The following is a 25,905-nucleotide window of genomic DNA, read 5'->3' as shown; positions in this document are numbered from 1 at the left end:
CAACCTCCAACCACATCCTTTTAGCAAGGCCATGTTAGTGCGTCGGGTTGATGTATATCTTCACTTCAACCTCATTGCTCCATCCACTCACCAGCTCGAGTTCTTTCCACGCCGTCTCGACATCTATGTTGAGAACATGCTCGTCGGCTTCATTGATAGTAATGGTGTGGACTGGTATTGGCTTTCCGAGGATTGTAATCATGAGCTTGTCCTTCCACGAAATTGTGGGTAGAGTAGAGATGTATATGCCTGCCACTAGTTAGCATGAAAGCACTAGGAAAGGCGACGAACACTTACCAAGAACGCCAAGCGCTTTGAGATTGGTATCAATGACGATCTTCCCATTCTCCAACTTCGTAATCTTGTTATCCACAACCGCCGCAGCACCAGCCATCTTCCCCAACAGACCCAGGTTCGCAATCCAAGTCGTTTCGCTCTTCTTTTCGTCCACGAAACCTCGAAGTGGGTATGCGGACAGGATATCATATCCTCGAATACCAAGAGATACGTGAATAATAGCAGAGGCATCGACGACTTGTAGAGGCCTGGTCACAAGCCCGCTTGAGTGGGCGCGGACAACGTAGTATTGTGCCTCGATAACGCCTGGGAATTTGGAGAGAGGAATGAGCTCGCTCAGAGGGCGTCCGGAGACATTGAAGAATCCGATGATTCCTGTTCCTGTGACTGCTGCACCTGTGCATGTATGAGCTATGTTAAAATATATCTCAGTTGCAAGTAGTTACCGTGATACGTGCCGACTAATAACAATTGATCATCGTCATATCCGTTGTACGGATTTAAACTCTTGCCAATAATGCTAGGTCTGAAAATAACCGTCTTTCCCCGCACAGTAGGGCCAGTCATCTGCCCAATGAGATCAAGATCATGTTCACCAGGCACATCAGTAATGTAGATCGGGCCACCACTAACACATCTAGCAGCCGCGTGGAAACCAGAGTAATCATGAACCGTTTGAAACATGTCCCAATCAGGTATCAGATTCAAATGTTGAGTAAAAAGGGCATTGTGTGCATTGGTGAAGATATGCCATGGATGACTGGTTGGGATCTCTGGGAAGAAGTCATCGGAATTTCGGACCAGAACTGGTGGTTTATTCTGCGGAAGCTGTGAATGAAAGAGAATCTGTGGCGTTTGTGACATGCAGGAAATTGCTTTTACGCTGAAATGTCGAAGGGTAGAGACAGTCCATGCATCGAGGTATGTGGGTATTAAATCTCGACGAGCTTTCGCGGAGACGAAAGTATCGAGCATGAATTGAGCACTAGAAAGGTCAGCTAAAGCTCGCGAGAATATGAAAGAGACGTACTCTGTTTTAACGGCATCGACACCACACGAAGCAAGGAAGCTATAAAAGTCGTCGTAAAACTTTGAGACATCTCTTTTATCGACGACGGTCATTTTACCACCCAGCGGGAGATTTCTTCGTTGGCCGTCTTCCCGGATAACCTCGATGGTTTTGTATGTCTTGGCTATCTTCCCTTCTGGCGCCAAACCACCCCAGTATCCTAAAATAGCATGCCACACAGCTATATGTTGAACACTCGGTAGCTTTTCTCTGATTTTAGTCACAACGCCTTTGAGGCCATTCGGGAAAGCTTCTCTCTCAGCCTCGAATTCGTCCCAGCCGTGCTGGAACTGACCGTGGCCTCGGTAGTCAATTGCCTGCCAATTATCATCAATAATAAAGTTCGTGACATTGATGTTGTTCTCTTTCAGAACTTCTGCGGCTTTGACAACTTTGTCTTCAGTAAGTCGTTGCCCGAGGGCGTTCCAAGTGCCTTCACAAATTTAGCGACGAGATGATGGAGACGGGAGGGGAACTCACAATAAGTCAGCCCATCATACCAGTTTTCAGCCCAAACCTTTGTAGTTTCATCGCCCTCGTTCAAAGCGGCGATTTCCTTTTGCTGTTCGGCACTGGCAGTTGGTCCCGCCGCTACGATATCTCGCGCATGGTACATTACGGCAGCATTGGCGGACTCGAAGTCATCGCCCAGGCCAACTAGCACACGTCCAACTGTATCTTCTGGACTATCATTCCGGATCTAGGATTGATTAGTCCATTTGCGAAGTATGATTCAAAAGGGAACGCACACGTAAGACGACGTTTCCATCACTGTCATTCGTGAACAGAGTCATGACATCTCCGACGCCACTGATACCCATCAAGACCAAATGTTTTCCAGTCACACTCAGGAAAGAGCACATCACTGCTTCTTTATCTAAGCCGAAGGTTGACTTTCCTTGCCTCGGTGCTAACCATGGAGACCAGATCCGAATGAGTGCAAACCATCTTGGAATTATTAGTAAGACGTATGGAATATCATATGACCGAGTGACAGAGACTTAGGTGCTGGAGGACACACATAACCCACATTTCGGCTTACCTTAAAAACTTCCCTTTTCCCCAAGGAAGACCAAATTTGATATCCTTAAAGGTAGATTTTTCCCCGTCAGCCGCCGCAATAGAAGCATCCACGGACCAAAGAGTAGTACCCGGACTCTGGCTTCGGTGATTTTCCGCTTTCAAGTCAAGATTTAGTCCCTCAACGCAGTCTCCCAAATTATTTAAGAGTGCATCTTGACTCGTGACCGACTTCAACATGACAACCCCTTCTTGAGTTCCCTGATGGTCTCTTACCCATTTCCACGACTGGTCTGAACTGCTTCGAAATTTGATGCTGAAGTTTGTTGGAAGGTGGATTGCAAGTGGGGTGGTGAAGTAGAGTTTTGTAAGAGCACTTCCAAAATGGGTACTTGATTTTTGAAGAGCCGTAGGTTGAGATGAAGCGTTCTTTAAAGGGGCCATAGGAACTTCTCGCCATTCCTTGCCCGCAGAATGCCACAATGACAGCTGCCATGGATCTTCAGCCCGGCTGTCGTCGACCTCGAGGAGAGCCGTAAAGACAGCAGTATGGTTGTCAATCTGGGTCACCTGACCCAAAGCTGGGAAGGTAGAGATATATGCCTTCATGCTGGGATGATCTGCGGCGGTAAGAGGTTTCTGCTTGGGGATGTACTTGGCCTGGAAGACCTCGTTGCCGTCTGCCCCAGATATGAACGTTTCTTCTGTCATTGTGTAAGGAAGATGCGGGGAAGAGAAAGTACGAGGGGCAGATAGGTAGCGACAAAGGTAGCAACAAAAGTAGACGCGGAAAGAAGGAGACGTACAAATAGAAAATAGAAAACAGAAGATACGAAGCAGACGAGAAGAAGAAGTTATATGTTCACTGCCAACACAGAGGCGTGACAAGTGACAAGTGTGCTACATGTACATCTACCGGTAGTGCATGTCATTGCTGCATTGATCCATACAACAGATCCATACATTGGGTTAGCTTAGGTAATGTTTAGGAACCATGGGCAATAGCATCATCACGTGTGGCTGCACATACGCGCATGCGGCAGGAACGGGAAAACATTGTTCCCACATCCATGCATTTCGTGTTTCCGGACCTTTTTTTGCTGCCATCAGAGAAGATCAAAAGCTTCACCAATTCCTCATTCAGACGTCTCGCAGATAGACATACTCTCCTTATTAATGTACTTATAGTTAGCTTTTCTGCCGCCAGCATGGCATCACCTTCCTTATTACGAAGTTCCACGCGACCAGACCTCTATGTCTGCGCCAGATGCGCATTTCGAGCAGCGCAACCGCCCGCCAGAAGCCCAAAACGATGTATTTCTACGTCGTTCCTCAAGAAGGTTGAGGCGGGCGAGGTGAAATGGCAGGAACAAGCTATTGAGGTGCAGACCGGGAAGCGGAAGAGCATGTTGACCATCTTGGAAGAGAGAGGTTTAATACAAGCAATCACAGGGTAAGAATTGGTTTCTTCGATGCGTGTCTTCGCCTGCTAATTGCTTTCAGAACTCGCGATGCTGCAGACAAACGGTTGACGGAGGGAAGGCTCGGTGCCTATGTCGGAATCGACCCTACCGCCTCTTCATTACACGTTGGACATCTACTACCTTTCATGTCCCTCTTCTGGATGTACTTCCACGGATATCAATCGGTCGTACTACTTGGGGGAGCAACTGCGAAGATCGGGGATCCGTCTGATCGATTGACAACTCGAGAAAAGGAACATTCGTCCACCAGAACAGCGAATATGGTCAACATGCACTACCAGTTGAAGAAGTTGTGGGGGAACATCCATGCATATGGGCAAAACTACGGGTTCTATGAAGGCAAGGACTTTAACCATCAAAGGGCTTTGCTTAACAATAATGCTTGGTGGAATAAAATGCCCATGTTGGAAGTTCTGCAGGTTCTGGGGCCTGGCATGCGCATGGGACCCATGCTGGCAAAGGATACGTTAGTTGCTATTCCATCTGCACCAGTTCATATGCTAAATTAGGCAGTGTGAAAAACAAGATGGAAAAGGGGGATGGCATGTCCTTCGCCGAATTCACATACCCCATAATGCAAGCCTGGGATTGGTGGCATCTGTATAACACAAAAGGAGTACAGGTACAGATTGGAGGGGCAGATCAATATGGCAACATCACAGCTGGTATCGACGCAGTCAAATACATTTCCAAAAACCACCCTGATCCAGTAGTTCGATCCAACGTTGCGCCATTAGGAGACCCTTTCGGCTTCACCGTTCCACTCCTCACTACTTCCTCCGGCGCAAAATTTGGAAAAAGCACCGGAAACGCCATTTGGTTGGACCGCGAGCTAACAAGCACCTTTGAGTTATACGGCTACTTCCTCCGCACCTCCGACGCAGACGTCGGAAAATATCTCAAGCTCTTCACATTCATGCCCATCGAACAAATCGACGCCCTCGTCCAAGAACACCAGGCAGAACCCTCCCTCCGCAAAGCCCAACACACCCTCGCTCGCGAACTCGTCGAAATCGTGCACGGCGCCCACGAAGCAAAGATAGCAGAAGAACAGCACCGTTTCCTGTTCCGCAAACAGCCAGAAGAACCTGCAATAATCGAAGTAGAGGTAGATGCTGCCAGCCGCGCAGGCTACATGACACTGAATAATCGCCCGAATGTCAATATTCAGCTCCCAGCTTCCGTTATACACAATCTCAGTATACCGCGTATCTTGTATGCGTGCGGACTAGCATCATCGACATCAGATGGTACACGACTTGTGCAACAAAATGCTGCTTTTATAGGGGGTATGAATCATAAAAAGGACAAAGTACCCATGATGGACGGCTCGGTGAACTGGACGCGTGTCAAACCCTGGGCTGTTGCCGACACGGCGAAATACATCCTTCACGGCGATTTACTCATGTTTAGAAAAGGAAAGCACAATATCAGGGTTATCCAAATCGTGCCGGACGAGGAGTACGATGCAAGTGGCAAGAGTTACCCAGGCATGAAAATGAAGCTTGGACCGCTGAGTATGCTCGATAAGAGGAGCCAAAAGGCGAGAGAGAATCTGGACTCTCATAGGGGTAGATGGGAGGGGCATGATGAACCATCAAGCGAGGACGAGATTGTGGCTCTAGATGAGCTAGCAGACGATGGAACCGAATTCCGTGGTCATGGTAGGCTGTAAAAATGACAAATGGTAGATATGTGGATCATGTAGGATAACGTCGAGTTGTATGAACATAATAACTGTAGTATAGGAAATCTAAAACATCCCACTTGGGTCCGGCGGCCAAGACATGACTCAAGTTGTAATAGCTAGAAGGAATCTTGTCCGCTTCGAGGTAATAACTCCTAATGCTTGTCCTGTCTGTTTCTGCTGAAGTTTATCTCCAAAATTTAGTGGTACTGCACCATTCAGGACGCAGTGTTTATCTCCAGTGAAGGTTTTGGTTGAATTTGTGAATTTTTAAATTTGTAATCGTCTGTACAGAGTACGAAATATATGCTATCCTATTCCGTCCACTCGTTTGTCTTCCTCCAGATATCATAACATGTCTCGTTCAATCTCCTCTTCGTACTCGTATTCTTGATTCCACAACCCTTCATCCAGCTCCTCCTGCCTGTCAGCTCTACTCATATCCTCAGCCTTCCGCTTCCCAACTTCCTTCCGGGTTCGGAAAGGATGTAACCCTTTATCCCAACGCCTCTGCTCGACATTAGACAACGGCTTGAACACCGAAGCTGGTCTTTTCTTCGCCTCTCCCACCCCTTGCAAATCCCCAGCATCCTTCAAATTTTGAATTGCTATTATCTTTGCACTGCGGGCCGCTTTTAGCTTACGCGGTTTGAGCGTCCAAAACAGCATCTTGTACTCCTCTTGCGTCGTGGGCCGGAAGGACTCATCGAGTTCCAATTCGCCGTCGCGTGTAATTATCATATCGGGCCGGTAGCCCTTGATGAGGATAAGCTCGTTCACTTCAGCTCGTTGATGCGTTGCCGCTTTCGCGGCATTCACGGCGGCTTTCTTGGCCATAACCTCTTCTTTCTCAGGGCCTTCCTCCATGAGTTTGACGGTCTGCTTGAGCATCGTTGCGTCGCTTTTGTTGTACTGCACCCAAGCACCCCTGTCGCCAGTCACATGCTGGACAGCGTGAGATACGATCGCTGCCTCCATGTATATAAAGTCCCCACGCTGGAAAGGGAGCCTAACGCCGACTTCCGGCAAGCAGAAGTCACCGCCGACGAAATCTCCCCAACATGTTTCGACCACCGGCCCATAGTTGAGAACGTCTTTATGTGGCAAGACCGTTCTGTTGACAACATGGCTTTGGCACAGGTGGCATTGAAAGTCCGCCAACTTCTTTTCTGCGAACTCCGGGTCTTGGGATGTTATAAAGTCGAAATGCTTTTTGTTCTCTGTGTAGCGTTCCGCGTCAATGGCTTCCGCAAATGCGCACATGCCTTCTTCTACAGGAAGGAAGTTTGCCCTGAATTCGACCAACGCTGCTGCCTCTGCCGCGTTGCCCTTTCCCTTGCTGTCGCCGGTTACCATATGACACCACGGCCCTAGCATATCCTGGGTTTGATCTCTGCCAACACCTAATGAACTATGGAATTAGCAGGTACTCCGATGAGGTCTCCCAAGCAGGAGCTAGACTCAGCACTAAAAGAATTGCCGTCGAACGAAAACTTACCAATTGGTGGCGCAATGCCATAGTTTCCACCTCCGACCGCCTTCCCAGCATCCATGTAATGTTTTGCCTGCTCTGTATAATATACTCCGGCGTACCGCTTGTCTTTCTTGAGAATCCGAGCAGGGTACTTCTCCTCGAACGTCTCTCCCCATTTCCGAAGACGCGGCTCAAGTGGCTGGTGGCCTTCAACACCGCGATACGCTTCATCAATCGCACAAGGCAGCCAGACAAGCAGCGGCTCGCCGCTCTTGAAATACACACGACAGCCGTTGCGGAATGTAGTATCCTTTGCTACCTTCCAGAGCTTGTTTTTCAGCTCGGCTGCATTGTTGTTTTTGGTGAACTCGTTCTTATTGAAGGGACAGATTGCCTTTGGTAGACGATCGATCAGGAATCTGAACCAATTGCTGATATTTCCGTATCTTGGGAGTCGACCTTGTCCAACGTTCGTGATTAATTCCAGCTTATCTGGGAGATTTGTTTCTTAGCGTGGGGTTATATGTTCAAGTGAATCAGGAATGAGTTACCAAAAGTAGTGCAATACTGCTGCCACAGGATCGCGCGCTCGGCTTCGACTGCTGTCTCGAAGGCTGTTTGCGCTTTCCCGCCTTCTGCGAGGATTTGTGTGATCTGCTGTGGTGTCTGTTGAGGGAACACAGATGGGTGGGCTGGCTCTAGCCTCATGTCTTTGAAAGATAAGACTAAGGTGTCTTGCTGAGAAGTCATCTCAAAGGGTGGCAACACAAACAAGAGTTAAGATTTGTAAGTTTTATACAAGAACAGCAAATAGGATGTATAGATATCTTAAAGCAAAAGACAAGGGTGTGATAAAACAAGATCAAATGTCAAACCGGAAAAAAAAGTGATGATGTTGGTTATTTTTCAAGTCGTATGTGTAGACATTTTCTTGCTAGCAAGGCAGCCTCCGCAGATACTGCAGCAGACTGCTATTATCTGCTAGCGTCTATACGGACCGGATGTGACTGATTCCGTTCCCAGGACGACATGATTTGAACCAACTAGTCATTCATTCCGAATTGTCTCGCTGGTCAACGTGACCTTTACTTCAGAGGGTGCCCATGGTTGACATAGATATTTCACAAGTCAATTTTATCACAGCAACTTACAGCAACTTACAGCAGCTCACAGATTAGGAAGTAGTAGGACTTGGGAAGCATGAATTCGTTAAAATGCCATACTATGCATTTTTCTATAAAGTATAAGGATGTTCGCAAGAAATGATAGGAGACAGACACTAAACTCGTAGTTTCATCTGGCGGTGCATGCTTCTTATCTACTTTTAGGACTAGGTGATTTCAATTGTGTGTTTGTAACGCTTTTCAAATCAAGGTACTACTGCTCCCGAACAAACCCCATTGACAGGTCATGCAAACAGGTAAACGGTTTTCCAAGCAATCCTTATGTGAATTTCAGTCATACAACTGCTTTGGCAACTTGTATACTCACAAACGAATAGTCACTAGAGTAGAAATCAAGCAAAGGTGGAATCTCCACAGCAAGCTATTATTGTCAACTTCAGGATACAATGCCATCTCTCGCAAACTTATAGTAAGCGGCGATATCGAAAACCCCTATACTTTGTCTTTCTAACGTGTCTCATCTAGAAATGGCACTAGGAACTGTACCTAATCAGTCTAGTGGTTGATTAAATTCTTTTCGCGCCATTGAATATTTCATTTGTAAATCGTAACTTTACTTATGGTTCTACATTAGTTAAATTCGCCTTACTGATCTTGCTAATCATTACCGCACAGAGTCCTTTGCAGCAGAAAAAGCAAGCGGCACTGGAAAACTAACATTGTTGATCGCCAATATGGACTGCGTAATAGCGATTATTGGGGGCTATTTTGATAATTCTTCAAGTCTTGTTGGTATCACAGGATACACGGGTAAATCACATCGTACTAGCTAGTATAAGGTGGTCACAATCGGTTTGTGTTGCGTTACCCATCTTGAAGTGGAAGGGTGGGAAGCGAAGAGGTGTGGACCTCTTCGCTGACTAAGCTACGCTAAATCACATGACGAGGGATACAGCCCTTATTCCGACCAGTCCGATAGATTATGAATTCTTGTCATGTTTCCCTCAAGGAGAGCAGATCACTTCTCAGAGTAATCACATGTAGAGGTCCTGGAGGACAAGCACTAGCTCCATCTCGGGATACTATGTTTTGATTTTTGAGACTTGCTAACCAAAACAGTTTCTCGCTGCCCTCTAGCCCTCTATTCCCACGGACAGTTCTAACACTATACGAATGAGCGCATTGCGACCCACCTCACAGCGTCTCATCCTCGTCCTTAATTGGCACCAACTCGCCTTTCCCTCTAAAGGTCTCCAGAATATCAGCTTGTTCATTCAACATGAACCGATCCTTCTGCGTCCCTATAGTCGCCAACCCTCTCCACCGCTTAAAATCCTCCGCATTCCTCTTGTCCCCGTGCGCCTCTTGCGCGTGCTCCCAATGGCCCTGGCTGAAAGCGAGGAGGGTAGAAATCTTCTTGCGCGGAATATCGTAGACGAGGGAGCAAACGGTGCCGGTTTCTAGGACGAATGAGTTCATGGAATACAAGAGGAAGGTGAAGTGGGAAAACCTTCAAGCCAATTGCACTGCCAGAGTTCGCCGGGACGGATGCACTGGTATGAGGCGGTCTGATAGTTCAAGCGGCCCGCCATCGGCCCACCATGGATTGCGTAGACGATACGATTATGGGAAAAGAACCACCTGAGAGAGATGCGGTTTCAGCTTGTGGGCTCATATGATAGTAGACAGGTGGAGAGACATCTCATATTTCCATTTCTCGGGATTCCCGTTCTCGTCGTGGGCTGCGTAGTCATATATCAGATGCACATCACGAATGTCTTTGTCGAATTGTGGGAGAACTTCAGGTTCCGTTACAGCGTGAGTTGGGACGGGCATTTTTGAAATGTAGATGAGATGATTTTGGGTGATTGATCCAACGTTGACGTTTATCTGAGGTTTATTAAAACTAGAAGGCACCGCTCCTTAGTCTGCTTGGTGGAGACGAGAGTTCAAAGTGGCGTGCCAATGACGAAGACGGCAAATACGACCAGACTCGAGTCTACTTCGTAAAAATGCAAATATGGTTCTATTATATATATTATAACTGTTAAATAAATATACAACGGCTTTTGATAGTGATTTTCCGTAGGTGACTTGTCTTTTCACCTTGTAGTACTTGGCTAGATTACTCTATAGCTTGGATTACCAAATGTCTCACCACAGAAAGGTGGGTCTGATGTTCCGCCATCGTTGGTAACTATCGTCGGCCACTTCGGCAATAACACCTTCCCCCATCGCGCGGAGTACAACATCCTTCACACTCTCCAGATATTCCGGGTGGACATAGAATTGTCCTTCAAGGGTTGATGCTTCAAGATTCGGAAGGTATCGCTACTCCGACTGTAAGACCTCGGGTAGCGCAGGCATAACATTTTGCCAGTGGCCAGACTTGTTGCAAGAGTGATACAAATACGTCTTCAAATCTTGGGGAAGGCACTGAACAGAGAGCAGGTGTCGTAATTATCGGCTCTGCCGAGGAACAGCGTTGAGACCTTGAGATACTCCAAGTTGGTGAAAACACAAAAGACCATTAGCTTAAGATTATCGTTCTGAAGAGATCGTTATGATCAAGCACTGTATTCTCCAAACTTTCTTTAAGACGAGAATGACCTTTGTGTAAGTTGTTTGTGTCAGCGGGGTAGTAGAACGCGGCGTGCCCCGCTTCATAGCTTCATATATCAACGTCTCGAGTACTTTCGGCGCGCTTAATATACTCTTCAGGTCCTCGGAATAGAGTTTGCTCCCTCTTGATTCGATCTCTTCAACCGAAGAAATAGCTTTCTGTGAATCGGCTAGTGATGTGGTAGGTTCGTCCTGTTCGGCCTCGCCCATGCCTATAGCATAGATTCCCCGCAGTGACGGCAGCCCTAAGCAAGCTCCAAGCATGACAGGCGGAGTTGGATATTTATCTCCAAGATCAGCAACAAGTACATCCGTAAGAGTAGAGAAAGTATCCCCTTTTATCAAAAGGCCTTTCTCCTTTTGAAACTGTGCATCATCAACGCGAGACGGTTATCGAATAGGTCTCTACAATGAACCTTGAATTATGAATCTTCCTGAAATGAAAAACTCTCCAAGCCTAGCCCTTCTGTCCTTTCTTCTTCTTCTGCTTGCCAGAGACACTCTCACTTGCATTCTTCTCTTTCTCTCTTGACTGGCCAAGACCGGTCCTCCTCAACCTGCTCAAGAACTTCTCATTCTTCAAATCTTCTTTCGTAATGCCAAAGACTGCTTGATAAATTGGGCCCATGTCATGGGGTCCACATGGTCGAGCATCACCACTTGCTCTGCGCTTTTCAAAGAAATTTTGGAGACAAGATTTAATAGCGGCTTCGATGGTCATTGTCTCGGGTGTTGGTACTTCTTTGCTGCTTTCATCGATGGAATTATCCATACAGAGAGACTCAAATTCTGGGATCTCGTTCAGCGATGGGGGCGAAACCAGTGTAGCTTTAATAATTATGGCTTCCTCGGGTGAGAAGTAAGGGCCGCTAATGTATAGCTCATCAGTTGTGGCTAAGGTACGTGCTTCAGCGGCTCGGTCACTGGCGATGTTATAGAGATCATAGAGTAGGATATGAATCTGCCACCATTAGCATATATTTTAATATCGGAAACCCGTCCATGGCTACGCCCATGTACATCTGCGGGCCTCCTCGCTCCTGCCACACGTCGTGGATGTATTGATGAGAGGCGTGCTTACCTTGTACCAGATGTCCGAGTTTGATTGGAGACTCAATAGAGTTGATGTTGATATTGAGGTGCTAGATTGCTTCTTTCTTGTAGTAGCAGGTATCTTTGATTTGGCCATCTTGATTATCTTGTTTTAAGTGAGGATATAGGTAAGGGAATGTTGAAGCACAGGTTTTGAGATGAGGGCAGGGATTATTCGGTTCAAGGTGAAGACTTGATTTTATTAAAATCTACGTGTGCTGCGATGATATAACCTCGAGCATGACTACGCTAATCGGATGTGCCGTCGGTCACGTGGCCCACAAATGACCCTCACAGCATCTAGCTAGCATACGGAGGATGATTCATACCCTTGCCGATTCCAGTTAGTGGGCATAAAATTAAATGCGTGGTTGCAGAGCAAATCGCGATTTAATAATTATAATTTAAGGGGTTTTCCACTTAAGGGGGTCCTCGGCAAAAATCGCATTTTTGACGCTAGTTAGTTGTATCGCTGTATGAGTTACTGAGGGAGCATAAAACTTCAAGATTCAATCCCCTCGATCTTATTCCTCAAACTCTGATGATTCTCGATGATCTTACGACTTTAATATTGTGACTTCTTATCTATCAGTTTCTCGATCCCTTCTCTAAGACTTCTCTGCACTTCTGCGACTTAAATCACATGTCTTCACCTTTCAAGACCGCTCCAGATGAGCAACTCTGGTTCTTCCTCAAGGAAGACATGAATCTGCCAACATTCGTGCAGCATCAGTACACTCTCGCGGATGTCAGGAGAAATGGCATTAAACTCGAAAGCGTTCTTACTATTCTCAATGTCAAAGATAAAGTCCAGAAGTTCGCGTTCTATCTACACTCTGCAAGCATGGCTGCAGCTGTTCGCTTGCTCAGCGATGAGAGCATCTTGGTCACATACAATCTCTACTGTCAGCAAGATAATGTCATAACGATTCTAGTCCGCGGTATCAACGAGCCTTCGCCAAACACTTCTCGCTCTCCCAGCCATCAAAACTCTCTCCGCGAGCGAAGAAAGATTTCTCGTGGCGCGCTTGTTCCAGAGATCTTCATTCAGCCGGCACCTCGACATGCATCTAACACGATTGATATTAGCACAATGGAAGAGATTGAAGATGAGAGTAAGATGGTAACTCTTGATTTGGGCAATGGCGACTTCATCACTTTCACCAAAGAGTATCAGATATCATCTGTAAGTAATCGCCTGTGCTGATTTGTATATTTCTAGCTAATACAAATTCTAGGCTGGATCACTTCTCAACTCGAAGATGGAAAACCTCTCATCGACATCGTCGTACAATCCTTTGGCCCCAATAGAACTATGCGAAAGGTTCAGCTCACGGCAGAAATTTGGCAGCGATCACTCATCCACGGTGCATGGGGAAAGGACTTTTCTCCTCTCTGGAGTAACTATAACAGAATTAGAGGATCTCGCGAAGCTATTCTGGCTAGTCTCTCGCAACAGTCTCCTAAGTTCACACAATCGTGTCAGAATTTTATATACGTCCTTCGCAAATTGAGCGGTGATAAAGCTGCGCAAAACAGGCTTGATCAAACAGGACATGCATACTATCTTGGCAAGCCATACTTTGAAGACAACATCCGCGAGAAGATCTTGACCATTCCTACAAAGTATGGTACCTTGCAGGATGACATCAATCTTCTTGCTGCTAAGAGAAGTGAAGGAGAAGTGTGTGCTGCTCATGATCTCTCGCCTCTTTATGAGGCCGCGTTGGGAGTTGAGTGGGACAAGATTCGGGGAAAGGGTGTTGCTCTGCATCAGATAGGTGGTCTCAGTCTTCAGCAACAAGCATCACAACCGGGAACTGCTAGACAACTAGCGAAGAAGGGTAGCCAGTTCTTCAAAAGTACTTTTGGGAAGAAGGGTGGAGGTCGTAGGGATGATACTTCAGGTGCTGGTGGAAGCAAATCTGCGGGATGGTAGTAGAATTAGCTATATCATTTAAAATACTGCCAACATAAAGTAGTCTTCTCCGGTATGAGTAGATCGAATATTTCTGGCGATGATTCATGGCTCTCTATTAATTTATTTTTGTGATAGAGCGGGCAGGCTCGCGTTATTCCCCTTATTCGTTATATCATCTCCCCCTTCCTGCTTAACTGTCAAAACTTGACAAAAGTGATTCGAGAGAACAGAGGTCAGATTAAGTGTAATTTGGTTAAAAACAGAAGTCACCCCTTTAAAGCTTGCGAAGTAAATAAAGCCTACTAGCCTTTTGAATTAATTCATAAAAAGTAGTGCCATCCTCATAACCTTCTATTTACAGGTATTGACAATCTACTTGGCGAAGAAATAAATATTACTTCCTACATCCTTCTCCTCCACGAATCGGCACTTTGTATAATTATTCCAAAACGCCCACAAGAACGGCGACTTCGTATCACTTTTGTAATGTCTCCCCATAACCTTCTTGATAGCGTTATTGGCTTCTACTGCGTGATAGAATGGGATGCGTGAAGCGTGATGGTGCAAAACATGGAAATCGATGGCGCCGTGAAAGAAACATCGCCCAATAAACCCAAAGTCTCTATCAACTGTTGATGCGGCGCCACGTAGGAAGCTCCAGCTTGAGGCTTGATAATATGGTAGTGCGGGGTCGGTGTGCTGGAGATAAGTTATGGCAACTATGTTTATCACGTTAGCATCATCATCCATAGCCCTTCTGTTATACAAGAATACTCCCTCCTATTGCCTAGAAACAGACAGTGATAACGCCATAGAGATGAAATAGATAAATGCCTGAACTTACGGATCCAGTGATTTGTCCACAGCCAAGGCGCACCGTACAGCAGAAAGACCTTCTCAAATCCAAGAAGATTGACGCTAGCCCACAGGCCTGCAACTGCTATAGCAATTCCGGCGTTGCTTATAATGATATCGTCACGGTCTGAAGCCTTGAAGTTGGGTCCGTCGCTGCCGAAATAGAAGTGTGATCTTGTCCACCATGGGAAAACATTCATGCGAGGCAACGCAAAATTGTTGATGGTCAGGTATAATGGCCATGCTATTAGCTGATGAAAGAACAGGGTGACGAAAGCGACAATAGGGGTGTCTTCAAATAAGCTCCAATAACTGAAAAAGAGGTCTGGTTTTCGATTCTCATGGGCTTTCATGTAGACCTCTTTAGTCTAGAAAACAGAATTAGAGTTTATTTCACTGTATTGCCTAGCTTTTTGAAAGGTTTACTCACATCCGGCACAAACGCAATGTCTCGCTCGATGTTGTTGGTTGACTTGTGATGTTGCGAATGGGTGAGGCGCCACCCATTATAAGGAACAAGCAGGAGAGAATGAATAAACAGCCCAACAGAGTTGTTAAAACTTCTGTGTTTGCTCAATGCACCGCTGTTTGCACGCTGGTAAGTAAAACTCGGACGATGGGGAATAAGCCGCCTCTATTGCACTGCCCTTGGAGCAATGGAATGGGTCTACACTACCTAGGTAGCGCTTCGGGAGCTACCTAGTCTCAGGGGAAGCGAGAAAGAAATGACAGACTGTCCGCACTCGTGAGCCAACTCCCATAACCCTGTGAACACTAAGCCTTGGCAAAACGAATACAACCACCAGCCTGAAGTCCGGAGGAAATGCGATGGAAGATTAGATATGTGAGTTGAGAGGTAGAAAAGTACGGCAATGAAGAAAAAGTCGCGAAGGACATAGGCTGATGATAGAAGAGTGTTGCGTTGGAAGCAGTGGGCTGGAATAGCATCATGAATCTGCTTCATGGTATAGGTAGGCGGCGTAAAGAATCGCTTGGTTGGTGGATTTGTATCATTGTCCGTGTTTATAGTATTTGCGTCGTTCGTAGCGTTTGTAGCCTTTTGGGCTCCTGGCGAATCTTGCATTGGATGAAGCCTGGTTGTTTATTTGAAAGATTACTACTGGCTTCTATGTGTTTTATACGATTTACTTCTCCTATTCTTGAATTATTGGCAATCTTAGATGTTTCGTACTGCTTTCTGCAACGGTCGTTTTAAGTGGGAGAGTGACGGGCGCGAGCCTTATTAAGCAGATCCGGCAGTGTTTGATTGCCACGGCCCCTGTCCAGGTCCACTAAGTACAGCCCCAATACGCGGCTTTGCTGGTGGAAGCGACGATCGAGACAAGTAGTTTTACAAGTGCTTCAGCATACTCCGTAAGCGGTGCCAAATGGATCCGAGAAACGCATCCTAGCAGACCGCGATTGCAGGAATGTGCGGCTTATTCCCAGTCAGGGCAGGGGCAGAGCCCGATTTTGTCCCCTGTTACGTACTGTACTGTAGCGGTACTGTAGCGGTAGTTTCAATGGTTTGGGCCGTGAGCGAGGCCTAGCGCCGGGACCCTGAATATCTCTACAGGGGCCGAGCATCAGATGTAAGATTTACGAGATGCCTAAGATTTTACTAAGCTACGGTCCTTAGGAGAATGTTTCGTGAAGAAGATAGTACTCTTATAGTTATTACGATAAAAGACAAATGAACTATTTGATTTGTTATATTATATGATTAAGACACTTGGCATTCCGTATATTTAAAGAGAGTACCATACCGTATCAATCCACCACCAAGGTATTCTTTTACAGTCTCGCTTAAGGCTATGGCATAAGGCGATTGGGTGTTTTAGCATACTTCGTATATACGGTCGCGGGAGAGTGCTAGGGTAGAAGGTCCTCATTTAACTCACTCCACTCTAACTATGTGGACTAATCAGATGCCTCCACTTAGCAGCTATTTGAGCGAGACTATGTGTGGTGATAAATAGTACTGTATCACTCATGTGCGTAACGTGATTAAACATTGGATACTTCGTAATTATTTCGTGCCTTGCTTTCACTCCGCAACCTTCTAAATTGTACTCCCTAATGGAACCGTCTCGCCCATCGGCTGCCTAACCACGCTTTCCCCGGTCTCCTCACTTCATTAACTTCAACATGCGGCCGTTTCCATTTGTCTAATTCAACATCCACCAAGCCAGGTGCGAAGAACTTCGCATTTCGGCCATTGATCCGAGGTCTCAATTGTTTCGATTCCCTTCTCTCCTTCTCCAGCCTTCTTTTCCTTGCTCGGGTCTTCCGTCGCTTGCAGTAGCAATAGCAAGCGAGCGCGGCAAACATTGTCGCGACGGTAACGGTAATGACGATGAGGATTATGAGTTTTGTGGCAATCTTTGCCCCGTGGACATAGGTTGACGGCGGAATGGGTACGAAGCGGGGCTTGAGAGGTTGCCCGTGAACAGTGGCACAGAGAAGGGGTAACAGGAGTGCATATTGAGAGAGGGGTCCATGGTAGTGGAGGTTTAGAGCCATGATGAGGAACTGCTGATGAGGTTCTAGAGATAGGAAGCAACGCCGGAAAAGAGACAGCTTATGGGTTCGGAGAAGCCTGATTAATTAATGACGGTCAACTCCAACCAGCCTCAAGGCAGAAGCCATTTTATATAATCATGACTCACGAGGCAGAAAGACGAACATGACGGAAAAGCGGCGGAATCAGCCTCCTTAGAATTCGTGGATTACCGGTAAATACTCAATATTTACGAGGTTTCGGAGCGGAGGGCTGATGCCGCTGAGGCCGGACGCCGGAACCGATGATGTGGCATGGCGTGGCGTGGCAACAGCAGCCTGCGCTTCGCTTCGCGTTAAAGGGGGCTTAGCGCCCCACTTTCGATGCTCTAGCGACTGATATTGGCCAAGTCGTAAAGCTAGACCTTCACGGCGTATCTACACCACTCATCGGATATATATCAAAATAGAAATATATCACTTGAATCTTATATTGCAATTCAACTAATACTTCACAATCCCTTCTATTTAGTACGTTGGACTACCTAAGACGTCTTAACAGGCTCTTGGGATTCATCAATGTCTTCAGGCGCATCATAGTCACCAGCCAAATACTTATAGGGCTGAATGAAGTCTACAAATCCAATGTTAGGACTCGAAACCGTATAACCCATTCTTGCCTGAACTTTATAAGACCATGAAAGGACTTCTTCGGTGCTATAGGAGAGGTATGCGTTTTCCTATTTCGCTAGATTAGCTAACGTGGATGATTTGACAGAACTAGATTAGAAAGTTGTAATTTACCTCTGTTCGTAGATATCCTCGACAGAAGAAGAGACCATGCATTGGGCGCTTTTGATCTTGTGTCAAGTTGTGCCCTCCTGCATGGTAGAGGCCTCCCAGAAAGCAAAGAGAGTCTCCAACATTCATCTCTGCATATACTGCTTCCTCGACTTTTGGTACTCTATCGGAGTCCCAAAGATGCGATCCCGGAACGGCCTTTGATACGTTATCATATATACACCACGAGTTTGCGGAATTTACTTACTAGTGTAGCACCATTCTCATAAGTGGTATCAATGCCAGGAACCAAGAAAGCAAGCGAAACATCTGACCCGACTTGGTATCCAGTCTTAGTCTGGTCCAAGTGCGCGACGTGGTGATTCTTATCATCGCGATGGAGTCTCTGCGCTTTACCACCAGGCCCGATCTCCATAGTCAGGGCGGTATTGATAATTGCATGGCTGGTGTAAACATGCTTGGTTTCCCCATAGTAGTTATGCGTCGTCTTGTCCACAAACACAGACAGGATCTTGTCGACCAGTGGATCGACAAGCCACTCATCGCGGTAAGTCTTGCTTCGAGCAGTAAGACGAGTACACCGTCGTGTCTCGGGCGGAAAGAGGTCACCCTGAGCTGCATAAGCCGATGATCACCAAGGAAATGGAACGTGGTAATCTACCTTCCAAGGCTTGTCGTTGTCTAGGTAGGGTCTCGTATCTGCGTTCACTCGTTCAACGGCCTCGCGAGATGCAAAATTCTTGATAATGACACCTCCATCTTGGATGACAGCTTGGATGATTTTATCTACTTCTGCCCGGTCGATTCGCTGCAGGGACGGTCTTTCGATAGAGCCCATGTTGAAGATTGAATGTTGAATCTAATATTACAAGCCTATTTCAATTTATGTGGCTAGACAGGATCTCAATCGATGCAAAAGCAGCTTCTTAAGTTCAGGACATTCAAGTGTCCTTATCGGATATCGATGGCAATCTCCATAGCCATTGATAGTGGGATAGGGAGAGGTTATCTATTTGCGGTTAGTCGTCCTTTCGACTCCCCCGCACTTAGGAAAGGCAAGTCATCCCGACCGAAGTATATCCCACCTTTGTTTATGAGTTTAGAGGGAAGCTTAAGAATACAGCTGAAGCAGTATGCAACCAATCGTGAAACAAATGTTCTTTTAGCATGGAATTAATTAAACCAATTCGGCTTCTGACGAGATCTATTATACAATTTAGCAACAGGTAAGCCTCACTACTTGTCTCGCGGTGCCAGACTTCGGTTGAGAGTCCGAGTGAAATTAAAGCCTTATGATACACGTATAAGGGCTTTTACCAACCTACGGCATACTTTGCCTCAAACCTACGAGAATACTTTGAGCAATGATAGCAAAACATACAAATAAACCAAACTTCGAACTGCAGGTAATCCGCTTTTCTCACGTCAATATTCTGATAGATACTAATTCCATCCAATAAACCTTTATGTAAATCCTTTCGTTGACCGCTTTGTGACGGCTTAGGATTTGAAGATCATTTTGTTATACATAGTGACTTTAGCGTCACCGCGTCACAATAGTAGGCCTTTTGCGGGGTTGTTTGACATCTTTATCCAGTCTGGGCGATTCAAAGTCTGGAAATACCGTGACAGGAGCCCCGTATTGTGCCACACATGAGAAATCGATCGTACTTGACAAAAGCATTATGAGTGGATATGCTTGACGCCGGCAAGAGATGCCAACTTGTGCAGTAACCTATATACCCTCAGAGGTAGATCAGATCCTTGTTGATTGAAACCTGGGTAGTAATAAAGAAACGCGCGGATTAATGAACTTGTGGACGCCTGCTTAAGCAAAAAACTCCAGTGTCACCCTTGTTTTTGTCGTGCCTATATTATTTTCCCCAAGTGAGAATTCTCACACAAAGGGCATTGACGCTTGTAAGGTATCAACACGGCTAGATAGTGAACATTTCAGATGATCTGGTGATAATAGGTCTCCATTTTGATTGGAGATCTTGTAGAGAGATATCAAGATTTCATATACGTCGCATATTTAAATATGCAATTAACTATAAAAACTATTTCAAAGGGTTGAATTGAGGACAAATGCCAAATTGTACACATGAATCCTGGGAGCGGAAATAGAACAGGGTGCGTGCCATAAGTAGGAATACACCATCCCATCAGCCAACCATTTGCACACTTTGCAAACGTCAAGGCTTATTCGTGGCTCCTAGTTGAAAAACCTTAGTAAATAGTAATAAAAAGCGAAACACATATTATGAAAAGTGTAACGAAACTAGTAATAGTATAATGTCCGTATAGAAAGACTTTGAAATATATCACTTCAACTGGTGCGCTTAGCAGGTAATTCTCTGGACAGGTAGTCTTTTATGAGAAAGAACTTGGTGATATATTACCCGTTCTTGGATAACTCTTAAGATTCATACATAACCTTGAAGTTTTAGACGCGGGTCTTTCTTGAAAGATTTACCCCTAGACATTGGTTCATACCATATATCACGACCTCCCAGACATGTCCTTATAACTGCCACTCGCGAATCTTAGAAGCTGACTAAAAAGAAGAATAAATTGATAGTTGTAACGTATGTTATGAATTATTACCGGAAAGGTTTCCTACTAATACTTTACATTTATTGCGACTGGAGGTGATTTCTGAAAGAATAATATTTCTATACTTGAATACCAAATACGCAAGGTTTAATTGCATGTAAAGAACTTTGAATATAGATTTTGCATATATTAGAGTGGCAGAAATCTCTACTTCTATGTTCTCAGGGGCGCGCGGCTTATCATTTTACGTATCAAGTGACCTTCCGCTTTAGTCAACCCCTTTTCTATCATTCGCCCCCAACATCACCAAGTAACGTTACAAAAACTCTCCAACGCGAATTTCCCACATACCTCTGTAGCCCTACTCACATTGACATTCCCGCAGAAACCGTCACCGCGCTTCGCTAAGACACAGTTACCGTCGTTGATCGTCTCTGAAGGGCAATGATTGACATTCCGGGAGCAAGGGGGCCGCACCTCACTCGGATGACCCTGACGATCTTCCTATCTAGTCCTGTGGTCTATGGCATCTATATCACACGCGACGTTACCGTGCAACGCGTTGCCTCAAAGACTGTGATTTCAACTCGTTACCAAAGTACCACTTAGGAAGGAACTGATCACCAGATGAGGTGTTTGAAGTCCTAATACGCCGCTATCATCTGAACAGTAGCCCAACTAATACTAAATAGCAGATATCGAGACAAATGGGGATAGTAGTTCATGTTGTCGCATGGCTCCTACGTTTTTTGTCACCTGGGGCGGAAATGAGGCACACTTCAGCTTTCCATCACGTCGAATTACTAGATGTCTCAACTTGTCCCCTCCATAGCTTATGGATTGAATAGACTAGGAATGAACCTTAACGTTAATCTGGCACGAGCTCCGAATGATCTTATTTTTGCTATACATTAAAGGTCATTGCAAGGCACACCGGATCATATCTTATCAATAGCAAGGATTCTCTATCACCAAATATCAAAAGTGATTGTTACACCTACACATCTTCAATGCTACCGTTCCTTGATAGAGTGTTGTAGGTTACAGAGTGGCACACAAGTCAGAGTGCAAGCACCATTAGGTAATCTTCAGTATCATCTATATATGACATTATAACCCCGAGATCAAGGACATTCAGAGACTCTGACTCCTGCCTATCAGTTTCATATTCTTTGTATATACTCCGCAAATCTTATTATTCTTTATTTCATCCTTCATCGACGGGTTATCTCAGACATGGAAGCATATCTCAGAGGCTTATGCCTTACGAGCTTGCTCGCTTTCATGCCCTTGGCATACGCTGGATTTAGCTCTTCATCCTCTAGTAACTTAGCTGTCTACTGGGGTGAGTAGCCTTGAAAACATCCTAGAGCAGTTTAGTTACTAATTGATTAAAGGTCAAAATTCTTACGGCCAAGGAACCGGCACCCTTGCTCAACAGAGATTGTCATACTATTGTGCAAGTATGCAAATGAGACACGCCGTCTATAGATACAAATGACTAACCGAAACTAGATTCTGCTGTCGATGTAAGCAATAGGAACTATACTTCAACTTAGCCAGTCTAACAGAAAAGATCATACCCCTTGCATTTCTCACAACCATCTCAGATCCTAGTCTTAATTTCGCCAACGCTGGTGATAATTGCACTGCAGTATCAGGATCTAACCTTTTCTCTTGTCCCCAACTTGAGTAATTTACCTAGCTTTGATCTTCATTCCTGTGCTAAACAAAAGTAGAGAGGATATTGCTACCTGCCAGTCAACCTATGGGAAAACAATCCTCCTGTCCGTAGGTGGATCTACATATACTGAAGGTGGTTTCACATCCGAGGATGCTGCAGTAGCAGCTGCAAGTAATCTTTGGGATATCTTCGGCCCTCCCACCTCATCTTCTGTTACACGCCCCTTTGGCACCTCGGTAATTGACGGTTTTGACTTCGACTTCGAATCCACTGTTCAAAACATGGTTCCATTTGCCAATCAACTCCGCTCATTAATGACCGCTTCTTCATCATCTACCGGAAAGCAATATATCTTGACTGCTGCACCCCAGTGCCCATACCCGGATGCGGCGGACGGAAGCATGCTTGCCGGAGCAGTATCTTTTGATGCAATCTTCATCCAGTTTTACAACAATTACTGTGGCGTGCAATCGTACACAGTTGGCTCCAGCACGCAGAACAATTTCAACTTCGATACCTGGGACAACTGGGCAAAAACAGTGTCTCTGAATCCAGACGTCAAATTACTTCTTGGCATTCCCGGAAACACCGGTGCAGGTGCTGGCTATGAGACTGGAACCACTCTTGCAGCAGTTATTGCTTATTCAAAAAGCTTTTCCAGCTTTGGGGGTGTGATGATTTGGGATATGAGTCAAGCGTATTCAAATTCGGGTTTCATAGATGGTGTCACCAATGATCTTGCAGCTCCGGCATCTACTACGGTCGGAACAACCCTTACCACTTCTACGACAAAGCTGACAACAACAGCGACGACGACAACGGGGAGTACAACGCCAACGAATACAGGTTTAGTGAGCCAGTGGAATCAATGCGGAGGACAAGGTTGGACGGGAGGAACTCAGTGTATTGCTCCCTATGTTTGCACCACCCTAAGCGTTTGGTACTCAATGTGCGAGTGATTTGGATGTCATACAAGCTCATTCAGAGGAGATGGCTTACATTTTTGATGATCTTGTCATGTGATTGTGTCCCCTTTTCTACGAGTATCTGCTGAGGCTATGTTCTCGCTTCGTGTATATAAATAATGCTCTTTGGACAGAGCAAACTGTTATTGATTACAATGATTACAAATATTACCTGCAATAGCTGTGGTAGATTTTCTTCATGTTAGCAACATCCTTAATGCATCCGCCAAAACTTTCACATTATGTGCCCCTTTATAAATAGACCTGGGATTTCTCTTCGTCCCCATAAGTTCGTGTACGGCAATTTGTGCTGCACGCACACTATACTCAACAGTAAAGACTGTGTCCTCTAGAATCTCCACATATTGCCCAAGCAAAGCTAAATTTGTACTTCCCTTCGGAATGACTAGCGGCCTATCTCCTATGTTTTGTGTCAAGAATTGAGAAGTGATATAGGGCAACATAGACGGGATCGTGATGGATGTGTTAAGAGTAGGCTGCTCAGGAAATTTTAAATGGCCTAACAATTCCTTAAGAATTTCTTCTCCTGAACATTCCGACATAGGTTTCTTGACGAAATCACCGGTGTGGGCAGGAAAAGCCCATAACCCCAGAAGACTTGGGTTCCGGCTGTTTGGTTGAGGAAATGCGGCTGATGGGGGACAACTATGCTCATTAACCAAGCACTGTCTTTAAATGTTACTAGTGCTCCAGTCCCGGCTTTGTCGCCAGACCATGTCTCATATCGTTCTATGAAGCTAGGGTCCTTTAACGTGACCGTGAAAGATAGCCAGTTACTTTCCTCGACGCGACTGTAGAAGTTTGTTGGAGTGCCAAATTCACGCCAGAATTGAGGGTTGCTATCAGAATTTGCTAAAGTAGACCAAAGTTCCCATGAGCCATCAGGTGCAGTCTTAGCTACTTCTGGTGTTGGGAGAGCCTTGGGATGGCTAGTGTTGCTACCAATAGAAGAGCAAGCTGTCATTGAACCCAATGTCACCATAACAACATCATGGAGCTCCACATGGATAAGGCCTGTAGCCCCAGTCTTGGAGAATGCAAAATGAATCTCGCTTGCAGTCATTTTGTTGTAGCCTGTAAGTGGCAAGTGGCAAAGCTTATAAAGCCTGTGGCGAAGCTTAGAAATAGCTATTTCTAAGCAGGTGGCAAAGCTTAGAAATAGGGCTTGAAGAGCCCTATATATACAGCATACTTCCCACTGTAGAACAGTAGTCAATTCAAGTTATTACCCCTAGAAACAACACATTTCTTCCGTAGAACGAAAAGAGAGTGAAGTGGCTTTTGTTTCTGCAATCCATATTAGAGTAATAGGGTGGATGTTATTGATGATCTACTTACCATAGCGGAAATCTACACCTTGAGCCTTCAAATATGTCTCGATTGGTTGAATTACAGAATCATATTGGTTATACGGGGTGCGGTCGACTCCAGCTAGTGTGTTTATGCGAGGAAACTCCTGGATGAATCGATGCAGATAGCGCCTGAACTCAACTGCGCTATGCCACGGCTCAAAAGCAAACCTGAAAGAAATCAGTTCCTGCTATTCGTCACTGTGTTTGTCACTCACATTGTGTCCCACATGTACCAAAACTTCGTCTGCAAAAAGGATTTGTCAAAACACTCGTCAATGCGTTTAGCGCCCAGCGTCTTCTCGGTTTGAAACGGACCCGCAAGTGCGAGAAGGTCTTCGCGGTCCTTCCAACTTAGACCCATGCTTTCGACATTGAGAATTTCCGGCCCACTTTCTCCTTTGCTAACTAGCCTTGCATGGGCGTGGGTTTTGTTGCTAGGAACTGCATTAAACTCATCAAGTTCTTGCTTGACCGTTTTTGAGGGATTTGTGAGAGATGGGACCATCGAAAGAAGATCGTATGTGCACAGGTAGCTAAAATTCAGCATCCTCCCTCCACGAAGCACATATCCGTTCTCGGAATCTCCGGCGCCGTCCATTGAGCCTCCTGGTGAAGAGCCAGACTCAATAATATGGATTTGGTTTGCTGGTATATCTGCATCTTGAATAAGATGAACGGCTGCTGCTAGAGATGCGATACCTCCACCAACTAGATAAGCATTGGTGTTCTTTGACCTTTCGGTGTGTTGTCCTTGATGAATGTTTCCGTGCGGCATATTCAAATGTTCTTAGGTACTCGTAGTTTTCCCAAATAGTTGTCGATTATTACGCTGACTTGAATTGACTTTTGTGAGAAACGATAGATCATAGATGTCATTTTCCTAACAAAGATACCTGTAATACTTATATACCACGAGTCTTTCAAGACCTGTCTCATGATTGAGACATAGGGTTTTTTTAAACCTGATTTATTTTCGGGAGCAAAAAACATGTGTTCGCAAAGTAACACGTGATAATCACCATAACTGAAAGCTTCACATGTGAAAAAGGAATAATAATATGACTATATTATTAAATGGGTTAGATGTTACAGGTTTTTGCGTTCTTCAAATTGCATAGAATTTCTCTTCTGAAATAAAATCAATGCCAACTTCATCTATTATGATAGTAGCACTAAAGTCCATCTTTTAGCGTGTTGCTATTATTCACAGGGGTCATATATTCCCTTTATTTTTAGTTTTCGACTCGCTTCTTTTTATTGTTCTGTGTCATGAGTACTCTTATCTTGCTTTGCGGCTCGCCGGCCCCTTCTACCAAGGAATAACCGCGGCAAGCAAGCATGTTATCATCTATATAGGTATAATAATACTATATTAGCGTTTA

At 45.4% G+C, this 25,905-nt stretch overlaps 10 protein-coding genes across 10 annotated transcripts; 2 read left to right on the top strand and 8 right to left on the bottom strand.

Annotated features, from left to right (window-relative positions):
* Positions 1 to 34: 34 nt before the first annotated feature.
* On the bottom strand, positions 35 to 3,097 carry RFS6_1 (putative galactinol--sucrose galactosyltransferase; the record flags this gene model as incomplete). The annotated part of the gene is made up of 7 exons (XM_031147151.1): positions 35 to 249; positions 298 to 693; positions 744 to 1,282; positions 1,328 to 1,799; positions 1,847 to 2,066; positions 2,116 to 2,314; positions 2,409 to 3,097. The coding sequence occupies 7 exons, from the start codon at positions 3,095 to 3,097 to the stop codon at positions 35 to 37; spliced, it is 2,730 nt and encodes a 909-aa protein (XP_031007587.1).
* A 497-nt stretch (positions 3,098 to 3,594) lies between these two features.
* Positions 3,595 to 5,545, top strand: cyt-18 (Tyrosine--tRNA ligase, mitochondrial; the record flags this gene model as incomplete). The annotated part of the gene is made up of 3 exons (XM_031147150.1): positions 3,595 to 3,839; positions 3,890 to 4,336; positions 4,363 to 5,545. The coding sequence occupies 3 exons, from the start codon at positions 3,595 to 3,597 to the stop codon at positions 5,543 to 5,545; spliced, it is 1,875 nt and encodes a 624-aa protein (XP_031007582.1).
* Positions 5,546 to 9,349: 3,804 nt separating this feature from the next.
* On the bottom strand, positions 9,350 to 9,991 carry LHYA1_G002172 (uncharacterized protein; the record flags this gene model as incomplete). Its single annotated transcript, XM_031147149.1, has 3 exons — positions 9,350 to 9,615; positions 9,666 to 9,796; positions 9,855 to 9,991. 3 exons carry the CDS (start codon positions 9,989 to 9,991, stop codon positions 9,350 to 9,352), a joined length of 534 nt encoding a protein of 177 aa, XP_031007581.1.
* A 1,243-nt stretch (positions 9,992 to 11,234) lies between these two features.
* On the bottom strand, positions 11,235 to 11,966 carry LHYA1_G002171 (uncharacterized protein; the record flags this gene model as incomplete). Its single annotated transcript, XM_031147148.1, has 2 exons — positions 11,235 to 11,738; positions 11,859 to 11,966. 2 exons carry the CDS (start codon positions 11,964 to 11,966, stop codon positions 11,235 to 11,237), a joined length of 612 nt encoding a protein of 203 aa, XP_031007584.1.
* Positions 11,967 to 14,162: 2,196 nt separating this feature from the next.
* Positions 14,163 to 15,729, bottom strand: FAD12_0 (Delta(12) fatty acid desaturase; the record flags this gene model as incomplete). The annotated part of the gene is made up of 4 exons (XM_031147147.1): positions 14,163 to 14,509; positions 14,635 to 15,013; positions 15,076 to 15,229; positions 15,380 to 15,729. 4 exons carry the CDS (start codon positions 15,727 to 15,729, stop codon positions 14,163 to 14,165), a joined length of 1,230 nt encoding a protein of 409 aa, XP_031007583.1.
* A 992-nt stretch (positions 15,730 to 16,721) lies between these two features.
* Positions 16,722 to 17,168, bottom strand: LHYA1_G002169 (uncharacterized protein; the record flags this gene model as incomplete). Its single annotated transcript, XM_031147146.1, has 1 exon — positions 16,722 to 17,168. One exon carries the CDS (start codon positions 17,166 to 17,168, stop codon positions 16,722 to 16,724), a length of 447 nt encoding a protein of 148 aa, XP_031007547.1.
* A 521-nt stretch (positions 17,169 to 17,689) lies between these two features.
* Positions 17,690 to 18,783, bottom strand: swnH1_1 (Dioxygenase; the record flags this gene model as incomplete). Its single annotated transcript, XM_031147145.1, has 4 exons — positions 17,690 to 17,884; positions 17,949 to 18,143; positions 18,193 to 18,555; positions 18,607 to 18,783. 4 exons carry the CDS (start codon positions 18,781 to 18,783, stop codon positions 17,690 to 17,692), a joined length of 930 nt encoding a protein of 309 aa, XP_031007548.1.
* Positions 18,784 to 21,737: 2,954 nt separating this feature from the next.
* Positions 21,738 to 23,144, top strand: LHYA1_G002167 (Class III chitinase; the record flags this gene model as incomplete). Its single annotated transcript, XM_031147144.1, has 3 exons — positions 21,738 to 21,846; positions 21,899 to 21,964; positions 22,207 to 23,144. The coding sequence occupies 3 exons, from the start codon at positions 21,738 to 21,740 to the stop codon at positions 23,142 to 23,144; spliced, it is 1,113 nt and encodes a 370-aa protein (XP_031007555.1).
* Positions 23,145 to 23,347: 203 nt separating this feature from the next.
* On the bottom strand, positions 23,348 to 24,153 carry ohyA (Oleate hydratase; the record flags this gene model as incomplete). The annotated part of the gene is given in 2 exon segments (XM_031147143.1): positions 23,348 to 23,836; positions 23,854 to 24,153. 2 exon segments carry the CDS (start codon positions 24,151 to 24,153, stop codon positions 23,348 to 23,350), a joined length of 789 nt encoding a protein of 262 aa, XP_031007556.1.
* Positions 24,154 to 24,501: 348 nt separating this feature from the next.
* Positions 24,502 to 25,298, bottom strand: LHYA1_G002165 (Oleate hydratase; the record flags this gene model as incomplete). Its single annotated transcript, XM_031147142.1, has 2 exons — positions 24,502 to 24,691; positions 24,739 to 25,298. 2 exons carry the CDS (start codon positions 25,296 to 25,298, stop codon positions 24,502 to 24,504), a joined length of 750 nt encoding a protein of 249 aa, XP_031007553.1.
* Positions 25,299 to 25,905: the final 607 nt, after the last annotated feature.

The sequence above is a fragment of the Lachnellula hyalina genome, assembly GCF_007821495.1.
Source record: "Lachnellula hyalina strain CBS 185.66 chromosome Unknown contig00026, whole genome shotgun sequence".
NCBI lineage: Eukaryota > Fungi > Ascomycota > Leotiomycetes > Helotiales > Lachnaceae > Lachnellula > Lachnellula hyalina.
The sequence above is the reverse complement of the archived record's forward strand: the minus strand, read 5'-3'. Positions and strand labels throughout refer to the sequence as shown.